The following is a 21,858-nucleotide window of genomic DNA, read 5'->3' as shown; positions in this document are numbered from 1 at the left end:
TAAATGTTCTCAGGAGTCTGAAATCCAGGTCAAACACAACCTAAAGGTTCTCAGGAGTCCCAAATCCAGGCCAAAGACAACTTAAAGGTTCTCAAGAGTCCTGAAATCCAGGCTAAGAACAACCTAAAGGTGTTCAGGAGTCTGAAATCCAGGCTGAGGACAACCTAAAGGTTTTCAGGAGTCCTGAAATTCAGGCCCAGAACAACCTGAAGGTTATCAGGTTCTCTCAGGTTCTCATTTCTTGGCCTGAAATCCAGGCCCAGCACAACCTAAAGGTTCTCAGGAGCCTTAAATCCAGGCCTAACACAACATAAATGTTCTCAGGAGTGCTGAAATCCAGGTCAAACACAACCAAAGGTGCATCTCCCTTCACTGATCAGAAAATATCTTCACATTCTCCTTGGGAGTTACCATAACCCACCCCAGGACCCACGTGTGGCTTTGGGGCCTTGGCTCTGCAGCCTGGGTTGGTGGAGAGAAAGCCCAAATCACAAATATTGTTAGAAATAGTCCTGACTTGTTGGGACTTCCAAAAATGTGAATTCCTAGATTTTGGAGTGTCAATGTCAGTTCAGACTTTTCATTTTATATAAATGAATCTGTGGTTTCAATTCTGGAACATTTGTCTCCCAGTTTCCCCATGGGATTGAGTTTTGACTCTCTCTGAGGGAGGCACAAAACCATGGTTCTGTGCCTTCCTAAATCCAGGTTTCTTCCAAATGTCCTGCCCCAAGCACCTCACAGTGGAGACATGCAAACAAGACTTAGAGGATTTGAAGTCCTCTGCTAGGTTTCCACTTTGCCACACACAAAATAAACTCCTACAAAAATAAAGTAAAAATGAAATGGCTCTATTAGATTTAATGAAGTGACTTGAGACAAAGCAGTTCCATAAAAATGCTTTTTTTTTTAAGAAGTAACAGCAAGAGCTCAGAGAAGTGCTGACTGCAGGTACAGTTCTAGCCAATATTAAGATATATTTAGTGATTTCTAGGGAAATATTTCCTTGGGAGAAGGTCAGGAGCCATTTCTGTTGCTTACAACTCCAGGTGCTGTGTCTGAGCTCCGGTGGGTTGGAATTGAAGAGAAGGCAGCAGGTTTTATGATGTTTCTTCTGGGCTGTCTCTTGTCTTTGTCCCCAGATCCTGTGCAGTGCAGGATGCTGTTCCTCCACAGGTTTCTCACACAACCATCAAATAACAAAAACAAGCCAAGAAAAAATTGTCCAGAACAAATAACCATGTTTGGAGTATTATCAGGTAAAAAAACCACATTCTTAGACAAAGTTTAGGAGTTTTCATACTGCGGCATCTGCACACCTCCTGGAACAACCATCCAGCAGCTGGATCCACGTACAAAACCACATTATTTAAAGCCAGGGAGTCAGTCCAGAGCAAGGCCTGACTGACACACTGTGTCTGAGGGGTCACAGAAGCCCTGTGTGAGTCCCCTCCTGCACCACACAGAAGTGACCTCCTGGGGCTCCTCCATGCATAAAGGACATCACCCCAACCTCCTGCTAAAGAAATCCCTGCTCTGACCTCAAACTCCAGCCCAGCAGGGCAGAGGAAGCAGTGCTTGATCTGAGGTGACCTGGGAAGGACCTTGAAGAGGAATCAGAATTGCAAGGATCATCCAGCCCAGCTGCTGGCCCTGCACAGGACACCCCAAAGCCCACCCTGTGCCAGCAGAGGAGCTGGGTAGGGCTGCACTGTAGGATCCCGGATTCCTGTGGAGGGGAAATAGTTGTACAGACAGAGACAGCCCTAAAGCTGGCCTTAAACCAGCTTTTTTTGTTCTTTTACCCTCAGGACACCTCCAGCTCTGTGAAATAAATTGATCTGTTGGAGGAGCACACACAAACACAGGTCACTCCAGGGAATGGGAAGTGCTGGCCAAAATTCAGGAGCAGCCACTCACATGGGAAAATGGAAAATGTTTGGGAGCACATCCTGACAGAGACCAGGAACTTACAGCAGCAAAATTCAGAGCCCTTCAGAACCAGCCTCTATCCAATCTTCAGGAAAACAGTGGCTCAGGATGGGCCCATTCCACATTTCCAGCCCTGCTGAAGCCAGTGGAGGGTGGAGGGAAGGAGATGGGAGCAGCTGAGGCGCTGTCAGCATCACCAAACTCGCCCTGAAAGGAGATTTCTTCCCAAGCAAACAACAGGACAGGCTGGTCCCCTTTATATACACACATGGACAGCTGAAATGGGCTGAAATGCTTACAGGTTAGAAGGTCTATACAACATTACACCTGCCACAAATCAAAGTAGAAAAGTTTTACAGCACATTATACAGGTCCCTCTAAAAGTCTAAAAAAAAACCAAAAAACATTGACTGGAATCACCATATTACAAGAAGTCATCACTAACAGACCATATAATACTATTTCTTTTTCTTTTACAGAATCATTATGGATAGAGTAATTTAAAAAAATCACTTTTTAAACAAGTATACAATTTTCACTTTAAAATTAACTGGTTAATAAAATTCTGTGCAAAACAAGCCAGCTTCTATAATTAAGTGAATTTATTTATTTCTTTATACAAAAAAAATAAAACAAAGAAAAAAAAAGTTCTTTCAGAAATGTGTCTCCTTTTCTGTGATGGTGGAAATGGTGCCATCTCCTTTCAGTTTGGCATCGCAGTCATTTATTGCTGCAATGTAGGCTCCTCCTCCCAGCTTGCCCCGCATTTTCAGGTCTGAGCTAGGTGTAATCAGCTTCCTGAATTTCTAGAAAATTGGAGAAATTGCAAATCATTATGTTTTTCTTGGTCACAGACACCTCTCTTTAATAGATCCATTAGAAAAGGATTTTCTCCTGCTTTTCTCTTTTATTTCCCTCAGACCTGCAGGCTGCACCATTCTGGATAAATCCAGACCAAAGAAAGCAAAGCTCAAACCAAATTGAATTTTTATGCTAATTTAATCATCCCCTTTCATGAAGACTCTCAGCACTGTGTCTGCTCTACAGGTACATTTTGTTTCCCATTTTGTCATCCATGATGTCCACTGGAAAAAGCAAATAAACCAGAGACAGCTAAGGTGTATTGAGCTGTGATAGAGCAAAATCTGCTTTCACTTTTCTAGCAATGACATCCACAGCAAGGTTGCTGCTCACAGCAGGAAGTTGGCTCCTCAAGAAGCTCCCAGCTGTGATTCAAAGAATCCTCTTGTCATCCTGGCAGGGAAAAGATAACGACCTGTCTGCAGTGCTGCAGCTCCAGCAAATTCTTCTCACCAGCAGGGACAAGTGAATTGAGGAGATATTTAATGTTTAGATTTGTGCAGACTTCCTTTTTTGACTCTCTGAGACAACTTAATGATGGAAAATTCAGTTTTAGTTTATCTATCCAGTAAAGATTTCCTAGGCAATCTCCAGGCTGTGTTTAACCAGCTGGACAGAGTCTGCAATGTGGACAAAACGAGGCTTTTTCGCAATGTTAGAACCCAAAATGGTTGAAAAAGTTTTGCATTTTTGTTTCTTCCACTGTTGTTTCCTTCACTACCTTTCTTTGAAGCTCCCACAGAAACGAGCAGCCTTCCAAACTTAAGTTTGATAATAACCTCAGTCTAGACCTGAGCTAACCTGACACCAAATGTCAGAAAATTCCACTGAATCTCTATATTTCCCAGAGTTTCTCATTTAGAGAAGTGAAATTAGGAAAATTGTCTAGAAAATAGGAAAATGGGCAGCCCAGCTCCTGGAGAAAATACTGGCAGCACAACAAAAACCATGGAAAAAGGGAATGGCTGATACAAACCTTGAGGGATTTGGGTGATAGGCAGTCTCCAGGCTGTGTTTAACCAGCTGAACAGAGTCTGCAAAGTGGACAAAATGAGGCTTTTCTGCAATGTTAGAATCCCAAATAGCTGAAAAAGTTTTGTATTTTTGTTTCCTCCACTATTGCTTCCTTCACTGCCTTTCTTTGGATGGAGCTCCCACAGAAACGAGCAACTTTCCAAGCTTAAATTTGATAATAACCTTGGCCTAGACCTGAGCTAACCTGACACCAAATCTCTGGATCTATTTATTTGCCTGAGTTTCTCATTTAGAGAACTGAAATTAGGAAAACTTTCCAGAAAATGGGAATGTGGGCAACCAGGCTCCTGGAGAAAATCCTGGCAGCACAACGAAAACCATGGAAAAAGGGAATGGGGGGTACAAACCTTGAGGGATTTGGGTGATAGGCAGTCTCCAGGCTGTGTTTAACCAGCTGAACAGAGTCTGCAAAACGAGGCTTTTCTGCTATGTTGGAATCCCAAATGGCTGAAAAAGGTTTGTATTTTTGTTTCTTCCACTATTGCATCCTTCACTGCCTTTCTTTGGAGCACTCACAGAAACGAGCAACTTCCAAACTTAAATTTGACAACAACCTCAGCCTAGACCTGAGCTAACCTGACACTAAATGTCAGAAAATTCCACTGAATCTCTTTATTTACCTGAGTTTCTCATTTAGAGAACTGAAATTAGGAAAACTTTCCAGAAAATGGGAATGTGGGCAAGGCAGCTCTTGGAGAAAATCCTGGCAGCACAATGAAAACCTTGGAAAAGGGAATGGCTGGTACAAACCTTGAGGTATTTGGGTGATGTTACAACATTTTAAGCTACAAATTATGCTGGGACAGAGCACCTTAAATTGGTTAGTTTACCACTGGCAGCAAAAAACCCAACAGGAGTTCAGAATAAAGCAGAGAAAGTGCAGAATTCTCTTTCCAGCAGTGGCTGAGAGCCCTAACGCAGAGAACAGGGATGTGGCACTGCTGTTCTGATCAAAGGGTGCAGGTGAGTGGTGGAACTCAGGACATCCCTCTGGCTGCCCTGGATGGCTCCAGCCCCTGCCAGGGGGCTCAGAGACCCTGGCACAGAGCCCAAGACCCCTGTGACTTTGATTGTGACCCATGGAAAAAAATTACCAACCTTATATGAGGATCTGCAAGCCACAAAAGTCTAAGTAGAATAATAGTTTGTCATGGGGTGAAAAATGGATTTTTGGGGTTTCTGGAATGGAGGTTCAGGAGGCAAGATGGAGGAATCTGGGCATGTCCTGCCTTTCTCCTTCTCCTTGGCCTCCATCTTCTGCTGTGATGTTGGCACGTTTAGATTGGTTTAGAGTAGAAGCTCACTGTCTAACACAGGTGACAGGTATTGGGAAGTTATGGTAAATAGTGCACACGTAGTTTTAATATAAAAAGATAACACCGCCCTGAGGGCAGTCAGTGTGCCTCTGTCTGACCTGCTGGACGGACCTCAGCAGCCCTGAGAAAGAATTTTATAGATAAGAAACAATAAACAACCTTGAGAAAGAAAATAGAAGAGCTCTGACTCCTTCTTTGACTGCCAGCCTGAGAAAAGACACTTTCTAACACATCTCAGAGTCACTTTGACCAGCAGAACTCCCGAGAGGTGAGGATAACACCCCCCTTCCCAGCTCTTTTTGCAGCATCACTGATCTCTCTGCAGCTCTCTCTCACCTCCATGAAGGTGCCCTCTGTCTTCCAGAGCTTGATGCAGATCCACAGCGGGATGCAGACCATGGAGGAGAGTGCCATCATCCAGCCGATGCCGTAGCCCCAGTCAGGGTAGATGTACACATTGTTGTACTTCAGGGGCTTGTACTTCACCAGGAAAAAGATGAAGATTCCCTGAAACAAGCAGAGATATTTTGTCAGAGGTATCTGGGCAAAGCCTGTGTGTGTAACAAGGATTTGGCTGAGCGTTTAGGCCAGGCTCCCTGAGGAGGGAGAGCAGAGGGAAGCTCTTCACTCACAGCAAAAAACCCACCAGCAAGATCCTCTTTTCCGTACAGCTTAAATAACAAATCTCAGAGGCTCCTGCAGGAACGAGCAACCTTTCAAGTTTAATCCTATTTACCTCTTGATGACAATAAACCCAGCACTTTGATGGCAAACAGCACCTGGGCAGGAAAGATTAAGTTTTGCTGCAGTGAACCAGCTGTGATTAAATAACATGAGCTGGGTTGTCTCCAGCCTGTCAGGATGAAAAATGAAAGCCAAATTTTTTGAAGTTGCTTTAATCCAGTGTGTGTATCTGCAGTTCCAATGCTTTCATCCTGCCAAAAACCCTAAAATATCTGTCTCCATTTCTAATCAAGCAGCTTGGACCATTTCAATGTATGAAACAGAGAAAAGCTACCATGTATTTTTCCCCAAAGTGGTGAAACGAGTGCACATGGTATGGAGACCATTTCAGATTTGGTGCAAATGGGTCAGAAATTTTCCTAAGTTTGCAAATGGGAGCCTGGATGTCAAGGTGCCCCAGCTGCTGTGGTTTGCAGTTGCCATCACTGGAGTGTTGCACAGCTGGAAGGGGTTTTGGCATCTCATCCTCAATTTTAAGGGCAATCAGCTCATGCTGCTTTTGGAACTTTGTCCCTGTGATGCTGTCACATCTCTGCAGAGCTGGCACCAGCTTCCTTCCCCTCCTTGATGCCTGTGGGATGGGCTTTTGGCCTCTCCTGCTACTTTTAAAAGTAAAAAATGTCTTGTCTCCTTTGGAAAATATCCACTCCCCCCCAAAGAGAGAGGAGAAGGGAGGAGAAAGCAGCAAAGGACCCAGCCCAAGTCTGGATGAGCTTGGGCTGTGTGTTGGCACACAAAGTGCACCAAGCACAGAGAAAAACATCTCTTTTGTTCTGGCAAATCTTCATTTCGGGCCCTGGCATTATTTGTGTCCCTATGATTGTACATACTAAGGTTTTTCACAGAATATTTAACAATTTTACAGATATTTAACAATTTTACAGATCCTACAGAGTGTTTTTTATTTGCAATACATGCTATAAATCAACAGGCATTTCTCTCAACTATTAGCAGCAGCAAAAATAGAAAAAAGATTTCCAGAACCCCCTCTTTATATCTAAAACAAGTGTTTTGGACATTCTGTACTTACTGCACAAATACCTGGAGTTAGGACCATCCAGCACCACTTAATCAACGACACAGGTTTGTACCCAATCATGTCTTCAATGTTCTCATAAAAGCGATTGCTGCCTGCCCAAAACCAAAGGAAAAGCAGATGTAGAGTGCACATGGAAGGGGTTGTCCAAGTCAAGATTTAAAGCAGTGAAATACAGACAGGGGAAGGCTGAAGCTGCTCCTCTTTCCCTGTAAAACTCCTCCCTCCCATCTGCCCTGTGTTCATGGCATGGGTTGATCTACAGTTCCTGATGCTATAAAACTTCTGCTGCTATGAAACTTTTATTTCATACAGATCGTTGTATCTCTTATCAGAGAGGGAGGTTTCATTATTGTGGCACAAGCTGTCACAAAAATATGAACATTTTGTTTGGTCCTACTCTCCTTTTTCCTCCACACCTTGAGTTTTGCTTTCCTTCAGAGCAAGTATAATCCTAATATATTCTGCTTAGTTGGTTTATTCTCTTTGTTGTGGGATCAGGTTGTAAACAGCCCCAGCCAAAGAGTATTTATTTTATATATAAATATAATTTGTATATGTAAATATATTTAGGTGCTCATGTGTGAACCCAAGGATAGCTGGGCACGTGATCTGCAGTTCTATGGCGCTTTACAAAGTGAAATTATGCAGAGTGAGCATCTTTGTGGAGAAAAAGGCATTTATGATTTTTTGGGGGGAATAGGAATGTGGAAGGTCCTATTCCGTAAGGGTACAAGGTTGTCACTTTGTTTTTATGCAAATAGAAAACTTTGATACGAAAAACAGAGGGATTTTCATCACTCACCATACACCCAGCCTATGCAGACACACTCAAATATGGCCACAAAGAGCAGGCACATCCCACTGGCTGCATAGGAGTCAAAGAGCTGGAACACATACATCCCACCCTGGAAGAGAAAATGGGAAAGGGGAAAAAAACCCTGGGTTGGCACCAGTGGGAATATTTCATAGCAAATCTCTTTTAATTACACTGTCATGCTGCTGGCTCCCTGGCAAGCTTCCTATTCAAGTTGGTTCCTTCTTGAACAAAGAATTTTAATTTCTTGGTTTGTTTTTTTAATCTGCACTTCTTTAAGGGTGGTAAATCTGGAGTGGGGAGAAGTATATTTGATTTTTTTTTCCCCAAAAATGCTCCCCCACCTCCCTGCTTTTACCTCTGTTTTTTTTTATCACATCAAGCTGTAGATATTCCCAGGTGATTCTGACCTCCAGATCCTGGTTCTGTATCTGTGTTGTTAATATGTAAAATATTTAATTAAAATGTGGGGAAAGAAGGTAAAATCTGTAGCTACAAAAATCCCTCTCTGATGGTGTAGGGATTAAAAATTGAGTAAAGTGACCTAAAAAGTGTGAATGCAGCTTACAGACTTGAAGCCACATGGCTGAAACAAGTCTTTATTATTTGTCACAAAGAAAAAGAAATAAGAATTATCCAATCAATAACATTAGGGTTCAAATAATTAAAGTTTTATGGATAATATTATGCTTTTTATGTAAGACATAATTAAAATTATATGGATAATATTACACTTTTTATGTGAGACACAATTATTTATCACATCTGTATTTAATATTGAAATAATGAGGATCAGGAGTTCACAAGAGAGCATTTCAATGGGAAGGAATTCCAAGGAAGGAAAGAGGGGCTTGAGATGAGCTCCTCAGTTGGAATGTAATATTTTTTGGGGAGCTCATGTGATCCATTACATCTCAGACAACTTTCTGCAGATGGAAGAGAATCATAAAAGTAGGAAAAAAATGAAATTTCTACTGCAAATTCATCATGGCTCAGCAAATACCTGAGCAAATTGCAAATTTAGAAATCAACCAATTAAGACAATACAACGTAAGGAGAACAAAACCCCTGCATGGATATTCCTGCAGTTTGCACCACTTGCTTCCCTTTCACTTCTCAGTTTATATTTTATATTTCTTTTCTTATATTTCTTAGTATATCTTAAAATCTCTGAGTGCTCTCTTCAGCATGTGCCCTGTGGAGGGGTTATTCCAAGATTTCCCATTTTGCATAGCAATGATTTATTTCACTGAGAATAAGAATGATTTACAGGTAAATATAAAGTCAATAAGAATATAAAATTTCTGTTCAATGCATTATTTCACACAGAGCATCATATCTCTTATCAGAGAGGGAGATTTAATTAGTGTAATCAAATATTAATGTTCCAAATTCCAGATTATTCCAAGTTGGAAGGGACACAAAATTTCTGCTCAGAGATTGGCAGCACTGATTGACATGGCTGGTGATCTGGAAACCAAAGATCGTTTGATTTTCTCTTTTCACTTTATCTTTATTGCTCTTTCCATCCAAAATGTGGCTGTTCCTGCCCAGGGCAAGCAAGCAGAAGCCATGATCAGTGTGTCAGTCAGCTGCGCTGATTGACATGCCCTGGTGATCTGGAAACCAAAGATGCTTTGATTTTCTCTTTTCACTTTACTTCATCTTCTTTATTGCTCTTTCCATCCAAAATGTGGTTGCTCCTGCCCAGGGTGAGCAATCAGGAACCACAATCAGTGTGTGTGGCTGGCTGGTGCAAAGCAGATGGAATTTCCTTGGCTGGGCTGTGTATTTCTCATTAAAATATCTCCTGAGCTCAGCTGATAAAACAAAGCCACTTTTCCAATTTCAGATGTTACACAGGAGCTGAGAACAGTCTCTCAAGGATTTTGTGGCCACATTCCTGTCTGTGGCAAAGGTTCTTGTGCTTTATCTGTGGTGGTTGTAACCAAAAGTTCTTTCTCTCTGAGCAGTGCAGGAAAAGCAGGGGAGAAAGTGGGGGAGAAGGCTGTGGGGAGAAAGTGATGCATTCATTGATATCAGAAGGCCAATCAATTACTTTATTGTCATCATGATATTTTCTGAACAATCCCTTTGCCAGGATTTTCTCCTCTGAGAAGCCTCAGAGGAAAATAAAATCAAAACTTATCTGCTGCTGCTGTGGAATGCAACAGGTGCATCTTTGACTGGTCCATGTTGGTTGGTTCTAATTAATGGCCAATCACAGTCAGCTGGCTCTGAGAGTCACAAGATTTTATTATCATTCCTTTCTATTCCTTGCTAGCCTTCTGATGAAATCCTTTCTTCTGTTCTTTTAGTATAGTTTTAATGTAATATATATCATAAAATAATAAACCAGCCTTCTGAAACATGGAGTCAAGATTCTCATCTCTGCCCTCGTCCTGGGGCCCCTGTGAACACCACCACATTTTATTATACTATATTATTCTATATTATATTAGACTACATCTAAACTGAATCTGCACAAGCACCCAGCTCAACTGCACAGAATCCTGTGACTGTCACCCAAGAGTCTCGGCACACACACTTGGCCCTGAAAGGCCAAGGAAATAAAACCCCATCTTTGGGTGAATAATCTCCACACTGCATTCTGCTTTGGCACAGCACAGACACAGCAAAGGAGAAAAGAATTGTTTTGATCATTCTTTTCTCTGCTTCTCTCAGGTTCAGAGGGTGTGAATCCCTCAGAGCTCTCACCTCAGTTAGCATGATGAGGCCGAGGAAGTAGGAGACGACGGAGAGGCCGAGGATGAGCAGCTCCCTCCTGTAGCCCCTGCGGAACACCTTGGGGTACATGTCCACCACGGCTGTCACAATGCTTTCCACACACACAAACTGCAACAAAGGACAGCAAAGATCCAGTCACATCTGTCTCCTCTGCTGCTGCCATTGCCATTTGCCACCTAACACTTTAAATATCCTCCTGTGTTTTCATCACACAGGGTTGGTGATCCCCGGGGATGCTCCATAAGGAGAAGCTCAAGCTGAGGGAACATCTCCAAATTAAAAAGTCCAAAGTTATGGATTTCCACCAAATTCAAACAGTTGGATTCTCTAATATTATCCCAGACTGCATTTACCCTGTAGCAGGTGGACTAAATGAAAATTAAACCTTTCAAATGTGGCTTGAATGGGAATAAATAATGTACAAACCCTTCATTGGGATCATGTCACTCCAGGCACTTTTGCCAGTTTTGCCATGCATCTTCCAACCTGCTAAAGGAGCAGCAGGGTTTGGGGGAAGTTCTCTCCATTTACCAGAAGAGAGAAGTTCCCCAGAGCTGTTGAGTGCCCAAGCCAGGTACCTCTAACAAAGTTCAGTGTCTTTAAGCATCAAAAAAAGCAAAAGCCCTGAGCTTCTGAGTCAGGGCTCTGGAACAAGGTTTCTAAAACAAACTAATTCTAACCTAGTCAGATGTCTATGAAAAGTCAAAAAACATGGTGTTCTTCTTACACAATGGAAATGGAATCAGAACAACCTATTAGGTACTAGCAACATATTCCTAAAACTTATTACCTTATAAAGAACTATCCCCATTAATCACCATATAGACAGCAACACTATCATTAAAATAGAAGCCCTTTTAGTATCACCACCTGGAAATTTACAACATATATATATATATACACACACACATATATATAATTTTACATCAGCTTTTAAACATATATGCCTGAAAAAAACCAAACTCTCCAAAATAGACATTGGAATAGTCAAAAGCAGAATCCAGAAACTGCTCACTTAAAAAAAAAAAAAAAAAAAAAAAGACTTTTAAGAACCTGTTAGATCATTAAAAAGAACAGTTATTAAAACATTAAATTTAAGGATTGGAAATGTCATGCAGAACGAGCACTGCTGAGCTTTAGAATCATAAACTTTCTGCACCCAGTGATGCCAAGGGCTGAGCTGCATGCTAAAACTCTCAGGCATTTCACGTTTTTCTTTGAGCAGCTTTTGTAATTTTTACAGTCACACAAGGACAACGACTTCTGTGCTGCCCCTTTGCTGCAGGATATGACTGCACATTCCTTGCTATGGTATCTTGCAGTAAAAATACACCACAGAAAATTACATTATCCCTATCTGATATTCAGCTTCAAAATTCATTGCCAAGTGCTTTAAGAATGGGCTGGTGTTTTACTGAAGCGTGAATTTTAATCAGCCCTGTTGAAGTTCAGACTGATTTCCATGTTAATAATGAGAGCAGGAGTCAGGCTGAGCCAGCCTTTGCAGTGAATCATGAAGGAATATCCAGAATCACGACTGAGATTTAAAATAGCAGAGAATCAAGTTAGGGTTCAGTCTTTCATCAGGCTGATGCTGTTTAGGGGCGATTTCCACCTTTTGGGGAGGTGGAAATAAAAAGCTAAAGCTCATTGCAGTGGTGTTTGTTTCATACCTGACTGTCCAAGCCCAGGAAGATGAGCATCATGAAGAACAGAGCTGCCCACAGAGGAGACAGAGGCATCATGGTGACAGCTTTAGGGTAAGCAATGAATGCAAGCCCTGGTCCTGAAAAGGAGTAAAGAAATTAAAAGTTTATATTTGTGTGGGAGTTTGAGATGGAGTTCAGCTCCTCCAGAGCAGCCTGAGCTGTGGGAGAACAGCACTGCTGCCACCAAAAGTGAGCAGGGCTCACTCAGCATCACTTTTTACACTGTTTTATGTAGACACAGCCATTTTCTCACTTTTCTTCTTCCTGCTCCCTTCCCCATCCCCTGTGGAAGCTGAGAGAGTGAGCAGCAGTGTGGATGCCCAGCTGCTGCTCAGGGTCAGCCCACCACAACCTGATCCTTCTGCTGTGGCAGACAAGAGGAACTAAACCCAAGGCTGAACCCTTGACAAACTCTGCATCTCTCATAGTCTAAACAATTTTATCAGAAATGGCACAACCCTGGACAAAGGATGCTCAGCTTCTCTTCAGGCATCCCAGTGCTTTCTGTTCCCCTTTTTTGTGTGGATGTGCAGCTCTACAAACATCCCTGAATAAATCATAGCTCTGCTCCTGTGATTGCCTTATGTAACTTAGGAACATATCCTGGAGTCTTCATCTATAACTTAGGAACATATCCTGGAGTATTTTTTTTTTCTCCTATTTTTCTTCAAGTTGGTTCCCATCCTGCTCTGTGTTTTGGGGTGCAGCTGCTGCTGCTGTGTGACATCGGCTACATATTTAGAAAAACCTTCAAAATAGAACATTTTTGTAACTGATAACTTCTCAGATCTGCTAAGGCACCTTCTCACCTTGCTCATGTTTTTCTGGTTTTATTTATCAGCTGCTGTTTATGAAGCCAGCCAGCTTTCAAAGCAGGGGCACAAAGGCCAGTAAAGGAGAACTCTGTGCTCCTGCTGCAGTAACTTCAGTGCAGATCTGTCACACTCTGCTGCTTCTTCATTTAAAGCAGCATTTACAAGCTCCTATAATAAAGTGGAAGCCAGTTGTATGGATTTTAGGAAAAGATAAATATTTTCCATGAGAGCATCAGTGAAGCCCTGCTTGTTTTGCACTTTTCCTGGGATTAACTCCATGAGAGTCATTTTTCGTCCTCAACAGCTCAGCATTACATTGGTTTGGTGTTATATTTTTTAAGGGGTTTTTTGTTTTTGTTTTGGTTTGGCTTTTTTTTTGGGTTTTTGGGGTTTTTTTGGGGTGCATTTTTGGGTGTTTTCTTTTTGGGGTGCAGCCTCCTGGTGTTTTCTTCTGCTTGAGGATGTTACAGCCACAAAGGTGTAGAGTAACTTCTATTGGATCCCCAGCTCCAATGATGGTTGTGGATGGTTAATTTTTCATAAATCTGGGCCTGTGTGCCCTTCTGATTTCTCATTTTTTTCTTTAATATGCTTTTTCATTTTTTTTTCCAGAAGGAAGAAATATTTGTGGATTTCAGTCTGTCTCATTGAAAGAAGGTGGAATGCAGATGAGGAGGATTAACACTCTCAACTGAGTTTATCTCTGCTGAACAACATTCTGGATGCTCAGCTGGAGAAAACTTGTGTAATTTGTGACTCCTTGAATTCATGATTTCGGTTCTATGCACAGCAACATTCATCTTTTTCACACACAAATGCGTGGCCACAAAAACAGAGTTCAGAACTCTTCCTGCAGCAGTTATTCCATTGAGTCATCTCATCCACAGACTGTGAACTCTGGCCTCAGCCTCTGGGCAATTTTGTTAACTCAGAAACCTGCTTTTGGAACTCACCTGACTCTGCAACTTCTGCAATGGGCACGCCTTGTTCATAAGCCATAAATCCAAGAACTGAAAAGATAGCAAAACCAGCAACAAAGCTTGTGCCACTGTTCAAGCAGCAGAGCATGATGCAGTCTCTGAAAATATAAATAAAAAACACTGCAGTTGATCTCCAGAGCTGGGGTTTCTTCCATCCACTCAGCCAGAGGACTGACACAACCCTGGGCTGCAGGAATGGAAAGTTCATTAACAATGTTGTTCATTAGCAGTCAGCTCCCAACTCAGATTATTCCTGAGAGAAACCGGGAATTAGGAGGATTATCAGAATATCCTTGCTTGTGTTCTAACTGCTGGGGTTGACTTGTTGCAAGGCCCTTGCAGTTTTCAAGTAAAATCTTTAAAAAACATGTAAAACTATGTCAAACATGTAATAATTGTTAAGAATAATTTCTCCATAATAATTATACTAATAGATTCCAGAGGGTATTAGAACTCATTAATAAACTCTATAAAATGGTAATGTTTGTTTGCTGGGGGAAAAAAACCCAAAATGTGGTCAGATCTCAGCTCCTTCTATCCCTGTTAAAGAACATTGGAAAAATATATCCATGCAATATATTGGCAAAATATATCCATGCAGTTTGATTGCTAGACACATTTAAGAAAAAAAAAAGGTAATAAATAAAATTTAAAAAAATAAAAATAAAAAGAGGCAAAGGCTGTGCAGGACCAGAGATGTCTCAGACAATCATATCCCACACTTCAAACCATGACAAGGACAAGGCCAAGGTGAAGGAGGATTTCTTTGCCCAGGCTGGAAACGTCACCAGAGTAAATCACTTTGCAGAAAGGGAAGATCCTCCTGCAGAAAGGTGTGATTTCCCCCAGAGCCCAAGGAAATATAAATATTGCTGTTCCTGCTGCTCTGACAGCTCTCCAGGAGTGACAGGTGATTGATGCTGACAGTCCCTCCTTGGGGACTGCTTGCAGAGACAGCTGTGTGCTTGAGAGAGTAACAATCCAACCTGGATGTCTGGAGTAAATAAGAGTTCTAACCCACTGAAACACAAGGCAAGCCTGGGCTGTCTGCAGCCCATCCCTTAATCTGCTTTATCCCCATCCCACTGTGGCTCTGAAGCAGATTTTTGTGCAAGTTATCAATAAGAAGAAAGGACCCTGTAAAATCCAGCAGATTCCTAATTCTCAGCTTCAATAATTCAGTAAAGGATCACATCTTTGTCACAGATTTGTTGAGAATCAGAGACAAATCCTACTTCCAAGTCCTGGCAATTATTCCCTCCAAACTTCTCTGCTGATCTCCCTACTAAATATTTGTCTCATTTAGTATTTTTTTCCTGCAACTTCTCATCCATTTTTGGAGCTCAGAATGAGGTGAGCAGTTCCAGCATCTTGTTCCTTCACTGATGAGCGCTGCAGTGGCTCCCAGATGTGCCCAAAGCTCTCCTGCCTGCCCTGGGACTCACTGGGCACCAGGCACACACATTTCCATGGCAGGGAGCACCTGCACCTCCCTCAGCGGCAAAGCCAAGCACCAGCTCAGCCTCTGGGCCATGGGAGGTTTTGGCTCCCTCTCATCACCTCAGCTACACTTCATTTGACCTATTATTTTGGGAAGATTTTATGTTTTCACAACAAATTCAGAGTGAAAATAATCTCTGTGGCATAACATCTACAAATTGCTAAAATATGCCCAGCAATGAAAAAGAATGAACATTCCCATTTGTACTGGAGACTCAGACATGGACAAGTGCAGTGATGTTCACACTTCCTTCATGCCTGGACTCTCTCTCACACTGTTCATTTGCAATGAAACACTTGCTGAAAATACAATTCTAACCTTTATTTATTTGCTTTTCATAAGAAATTCTCCCTGTAGTTGTGACCAGCCAGGCCAGTTCTACACTTGGGACGTTTTAAAGCAAAATAGCAATCCAAAATAAAGGACTGAGGAGCACAGAGGCCGTTGTGCTTAGCAGAAATAAAAAAAAAAAAAAAAAAAGAAAAATCAGCCCCTTTTTGACCTTCTGAGTGAATTTCAGCTGTGAAGAGCTCTGGGGGGACTATCACCCCACCTCTCTCTCCTCAGCAACTGGTGAGTTCAACACCAAGAAATTGAAACTGAGTCTGATGAAACCCTGTTGATAAGAGAGGTCAGAAAGATGAATTTTATCATCCTCTGGGGGGAAAAGAGAGCTCCTGCTTTGGGAGGATGCAGCCATACGATGCCTCCACTGGGCACGGGCTGTTTGCTTCAGATAAGATTTGCTTTAGATAATTCCCTGCTCCAAATGCAGTCTGAACAAGATATTTCCTTCTGAGGAATGCTGTGGCACAGGGAATTTGAGAGCTGCTGGTTCTGAGTGGGAGATAAAGGCTGAAGCCTCTGGCAGTGATGCTTCAGGTTTTGGCTTTTATATTTTCAGGTTCTGTGCTGCTTTTGGGTCTGAGCTTCATGCGAGGGGACGGTGAGCTCTGTGCACAGAGCAGGGAGACAAAACAATTCCTGCTCCAGCTGGGCACCAAGGACAAATGATCCAAACCTCAGCCCAGGAGCACAAACACCGTGGGCTGGAGAGAGAAAAACAAGCAGGGTGGGACTGCAGGGGCTAAAGCTGGAATGGGACAATGAACTGCAAGGTGCAAACGGAGCAGAACTGATCCCAGTGACAGAGCCCGTGCCCGGCCGTGCATTTTGGGGCCATTTTGGTTCATCTTGGGTGCAGCCCTAGCTGGGCTCTTGTGCTGCCCAAGGTGGATCCATGGAGGAGATCCTTTGAATAAATCCCTGCTGTCACAGACATCTTTTATGAAAAATCCTTTCCTTAGGATTTTTCCTCCTGAGAAGCTGGGAGGCCTCAGGAACAAAATGTAAACAATGATTATCTGCTGCTGTGGAATGCAACAAGTAAATCAAGTAGATCTGTGATTGACCCATGTTGGTTGTTTCTAATTAATGGCCAACCACAGTCAGCTGGCTCGGACAGAGAGTCCAAGCCACAAACCTTTGTTGTCATTCCTTCTTTTTCTATTCTTAGCTAGCCTCCTGATGAAATCTTTTCTTCTATTCTTTTAGTACAGTTTTAATATGATATATATCACAAAATAATAAATCAGCCTTCTGAAACATGGAGTCAGATCCTCATCTCTTCCCTCATCCTCAGAGCCCTGAGGATCTGGATCCATTCATTGTGAAACCAATGAGTTTTAAACCACAAATGCTCAGGAACCAATGAAAGGGCAACATGAATTTTTTATGTCCACCCTTGGCAGGAGGACATCAGAGCCTAACTGAAGCCCAGACTGATTTCAAGTGAAAGGGAAACTTCAAATTTTTATGAAAACTTCACATTCTTCCAAATTAAACTCCTGCCAATCACCTGAATAATTGAAGATGTGCATCACTTCTCCTCTCCCTGTCTGACAGGCAGGACACTTCTGAAAATTCATCCTGCCTTCCTGAGGAGCCTCTCTGAGCCCACAGAGCCCCTGGCATCCCTCCAGTCCCTTCCTTGCCTTTATGGGTTCCTCAAGACCCAATTGAGAAATTCCCATTTCTCTTTTCCTCCTAGGCTAGAAACTTGACAAAGGACAAATCTTCAGGTCTTAAAAGTTTTATCCATGTGAGAAATCCCTCCTTCATCTCCTGCTCCACAGTGGGAACAGGGGAAATGACCCTGCACTTGTACCTGGGAATGGGTTTGGGATTCTGAGGTGGAAAAAGATCAGAAGAAACATCAGTACACGTGTGTGTGATCCCTGTGGGGAAACACTGCCAGGGTTTCACCTTCTCAGATCAGTCACTTGGGATCCAAACTCTGGGACACCCAGGGAGGAGCAGTTTTATGTTTTTCAATAAAAAATATGTAAGGATGATAAAAATTAATTTCCCATTCAAAGACATGAAGTGACTTTTGCAATTCATTTACCACATGACTGAATTAAATCAGGTTTAAATCTTTAAATTCTTTAAATTAAAATCTTTACATTCACAAGGCACATGTGCAGTTGAGACTTTCCCAATTCCTGCCATTATTCCAACTCTTGCCACTATTTTCTCCTGCCATTTTCCCTTAGGAAAGGGAAGTAGATGGAGTAAAAAAGAGCAGAAAACAATGATGGTACAATCAGACTGTGAGAATTGTAGCAGAATAGCCCTCCAGCTTGATTTTATTATTTTAAAGTGCTGGTTAGAATAAAAAATTGTGGTTTTCACATCAGAGCTCTGTTATATTTTTCAATGACAGTTACGTAAGGATGATAAAAATTCATTTCCCATTCAAAGACATGAAGTGACTTTTGCAATTCATTTACCACATTAACGAATTAAATCAGGTTTAAATCTTTAAATTTTTTAAATTAAAATCTTTACATTCACCAGGCCCATGTGCAGTTCAGACCTTCCCAATTCCCACCTCTTGCCATTATTTTCTCCTGCAATTTTCCCTGAGGAAAGGGAAGTAAATGGAGTAATAAAGAGCAGAAAACGATGATGTTACAATCAGATTGTGGGAATTGCAGGAGAAAAAAACACCTGCTTGATTTTATTATTTTAAAGTGCTGGTTAGAATACAAAATTATTGTTTTCACATCAGAGCTCTGTTTATGTCTTGCCCTGCCCAGCTTGGCCACGTTCTGCTCATCACTGCTGTCCTCCCCCTTCCTTCAGACTCATTAAAAGTCACATGTCAGGACACATTAACATCTGTTTCCTAGCTGGGAAATTTGGGGAATGTTTTGTGAGGGGAATGGTGGAGCCTGGATGGAGTAAAAGGTGTTTGGCTGCAGCATCCTGCTCTGGAGCTTCAGAGCTGAGCCCCAGGGTCAGGGAGAAGGAAAGAAAATTCCATAAATCCAAACTCCTGCTTTTTGTAAAACAAAACAAAAAAACTCAGGAAAAACATTCCTGCACTCCTTGAGGCACTGACAGTTTCTAGCTGGGATACAGCTGGAAAGAAATAGAAATAAATATAAATAAAACTGAATAAGAAAGGAGAGGAGTGTGCTTTTGCTAAAGCTTGTGCTAATTAGGGAAAAGGTTCATTAGCAGCAGCTCGGAAGGACTCACACCACTTTTTGCAGCAAAACATTTTGTTTTGCTAAGACATGGAAAGAAGGAGCATTTCCTAAAACTGCCTCCTGAGGTCTCCGAGTCAAACTGTAATTAAGAATTTAAATAAATTTGGGGGTTTGGGGGTGGTTTGTTTAGGATTCTTTCACTTTTGGACTGTGTTATTTTCCTTACAGAAAAATGAAATTTTAATTCTCTGTCTGGAGATCTCAATGGAGTCACTACAACTGAAATTCCTTGTAGGAATTTTAGGAGAACTAATCCAATAGCCATGAATTCCAGAAGAAAAGATTGGTGCTCATATTGCTGCCCATGCCAGAGATGTGGAACAGGGATTTTGTGCAAATCAATCCTTTGGCCATTGACTCAGGAGAGATGAAAACCTCCTGAAGGCATTGGCAATTCCCTCCTTGGGAATACAGAGATAAAACATGAAATGCCCCCCATTCCCTTTGGGTTGGGGACTGTAAACCTCCCAAAAAATGGGGAAAAATGGCAGTCAGAGCATGGACCAAACTGAGGTGATTTTTAATGACAATTTCTGGTAGCACTTTTCAAAGAGCAGCTTAAGTAATGCACACACATTCAATGATACCTGCCTGAAATCCTGTATTTTACATGAAATTTCTATCTCTGTGTGTGCTGAGGGGTTGTGGAAGGCTCAGATTTGACCAAAAGGGATGAAAACAACACATTTTGGATCAGAGTTCCTCTGGAGCCATTCCAAAAAACATTACAGATGTCTGTCCTACAAAACCACCTATGGGAATACAGAGATAAAACATTAAATGCCCCCCATTCCCTTTGGGTTGGGGACTGTAAACCTCCCAAAAAATGGGGAAAAATGGCAGTCAGAGCATGGACCAAACTCAGGTGATTTTTATTGACAATTTCTGGTAGCACTTTTCAAAAAGCAGCTTAAGTAGTGCACACAGTGTTGTGGTTTGAGAGGAAGTGAGTTATTCGATGATACCTGCCTGAAATCCTGCATTTTTACATGAAATTTCTATCTCTGTGTGTGCTGAGGGGCTGTGGAAGGCTCGGATTTGACCAAAAGGGATGAAAACATCACATTTTAGAGCAGAGTTCCTCTGGAGCCGTTCCAAGGAACATTACAGATCTCTGTCCCACCAAACCACCTGTGTGTGCTTATGGTTATCCACGGAAGAAGGGGAAGGGAAGTGGTTCCAAATGCCACCCCAGGAGCAGAACTCCAGGCTGGAGGGTGTTACCTGTAGCAGTTGTTGTTGTAGTTGTTGTAGCTCCCCAGGGCTGTCAGGCACCCCAAGCAGATGGCGTAGGAGAAGAAGATCTGTGTGCCAGCATCCACCCACACCTGGGGACAGAGAGCAGGGAGAGCCTCAGAAAGCAGCCAGAGAAATCCCCTCCTGCCAAATATTGTCTGCAAACCTGCCCTGGTGGTTCTGCAGGTCTTGGAAAGCTTTTACAAATCATAAACTCCAAAAAAATAATGTGCTGAGAGGGAAATTCCCCTCCCCATCCCAGCTGGCCTTTACAGACTCAACCTAAAGGGACACAGAATTCCTAGAGAAGAACCCCACCCATTACATTCATTAATTGCTTCTAGATAGTTCTAGTAATTGCAGCCTAAATAGGATCACCTGCATTTATCTCACTCCCGTTGGACAGTTATTTATTCAAATTTTAAAATTTCGCGTGAATAAATGCTCTAAAGACAAAATGTGCTATTCCTATATATAGCACATAAATATATATATTATATATAATATACAATTATACATATTTATTACATGTAATAAATCTATAATAATTATATATTATAAAATTATATAATGATATAATATTATAATACAGATAATATATAAATATATTATTTTTATATTAATTAATATATTATAATACAAATAATATATTTATTAGCTATTCCTATAGCACATAAATATATTATCTGTATTATATAATAATATAATACAGATAATACATAAATATATAATATTTATGTATTATCTGTATTTATTAATTATAGCATTATAATTAATATATATTAATTATATATATTAATGTCTATAATATGTATTAATTATAATAGTATAGTTCATAAATATAGATAATGCATAAATTAAGCTGAGGAAAGAAGGGACAATTTATCCAGGGAAAGGATGTTTTCAGCAAAATTTAATGGATCAAACAGGCAAAAAAGTTACAGGTTTGGTCACTGTACAATCAGCAAACAAAAGTTCTGTAGAGCTTAATGAACCAATAACTCTGTAATGCCATAGTGGGAACATTTGTATCCTAAAGTGTGGGAACATTTGTATCCTAAAGTGGTGCAAACAATTTGAAATCAGAGAAAAGCAAGTGCGAGTTGCCACAGTGAGATTCTTCTCCTCAGAGCAGCCTCAGAACATTAATGAGCAGGTTCATTTTACTTTTAAAATATTGCAACAAAGCCATTTATTTCACCTGACCAGTGTGGGTGTATTCCCACTGAAGGTACCCCTTGAAGTCCTGGATATGGAGATATGGAGACCCCAAACCCACAGAGCTGCCATCCAATAAAATCCTGTTTTCCTGGGATAAATGATCTCTTTAAGTCCTTTGTTTTCCTGGGATAAATGATCCCTTTAGGTCCTTTGTTTTCCTGAGATAAATGATCCCTTTAGGTCCTTTGTTTTCCTGGGATAAATGATCTCTTTAGGTCCTTTTTTACTGCAGAGCAACCAAAACACCAAACCCTGAGTGATGCTCAGAGGCAGTGGCTGTGCAGCCATTCCCTGCTGAAGTTGGAGCCAGGGGAGAGGGAGCACAGGAATTATTTCAGTACCAATAACAG

At 41.5% G+C, this 21,858-nt stretch overlaps 1 protein-coding gene across 3 annotated transcripts in view; it reads right to left on the bottom strand.

Annotated features, from left to right (window-relative positions):
• Window positions 1-830: 830 nt before the first annotated feature.
• The window catches only part of SLC6A11 (solute carrier family 6 member 11), a 106,419-nt gene continuing 85,391 nt past the window's right edge, over window positions 831-21,858 (bottom strand). For all 3 annotated transcript variants that reach the window (XM_059480189.1, XM_059480188.1, XM_059480187.1), the window contains exons 8-15: window positions 20,276-20,379; window positions 13,967-14,091; window positions 12,163-12,275; window positions 10,460-10,597; window positions 7,730-7,832; window positions 6,919-7,019; window positions 5,481-5,651; window positions 831-2,738 (exon numbers count right to left, since the gene is read on the bottom strand). In XM_059480189.1, the coding sequence (XP_059336172.1) occupies window positions 2,586-2,738; window positions 5,481-5,651; window positions 6,919-7,019; window positions 7,730-7,832; window positions 10,460-10,597; window positions 12,163-12,275; window positions 13,967-14,091; window positions 20,276-20,379 (1,008 nt within the window). In that variant the 3' untranslated portion in view covers window positions 831-2,585. The remainder of the gene's footprint in view (window positions 2,739-5,480; window positions 5,652-6,918; window positions 7,020-7,729; window positions 7,833-10,459; window positions 10,598-12,162; window positions 12,276-13,966; window positions 14,092-20,275; window positions 20,380-21,858) is intronic.

This window comes from Ammospiza nelsoni, chromosome 11 (genome assembly GCF_027579445.1).
Source record: "Ammospiza nelsoni isolate bAmmNel1 chromosome 11, bAmmNel1.pri, whole genome shotgun sequence".
Taxonomy (NCBI): Eukaryota; Metazoa; Chordata; class Aves; order Passeriformes; family Passerellidae; genus Ammospiza; species Ammospiza nelsoni.
The sequence above is the reverse complement of the archived record's forward strand: the minus strand, read 5'-3'. Positions and strand labels throughout refer to the sequence as shown.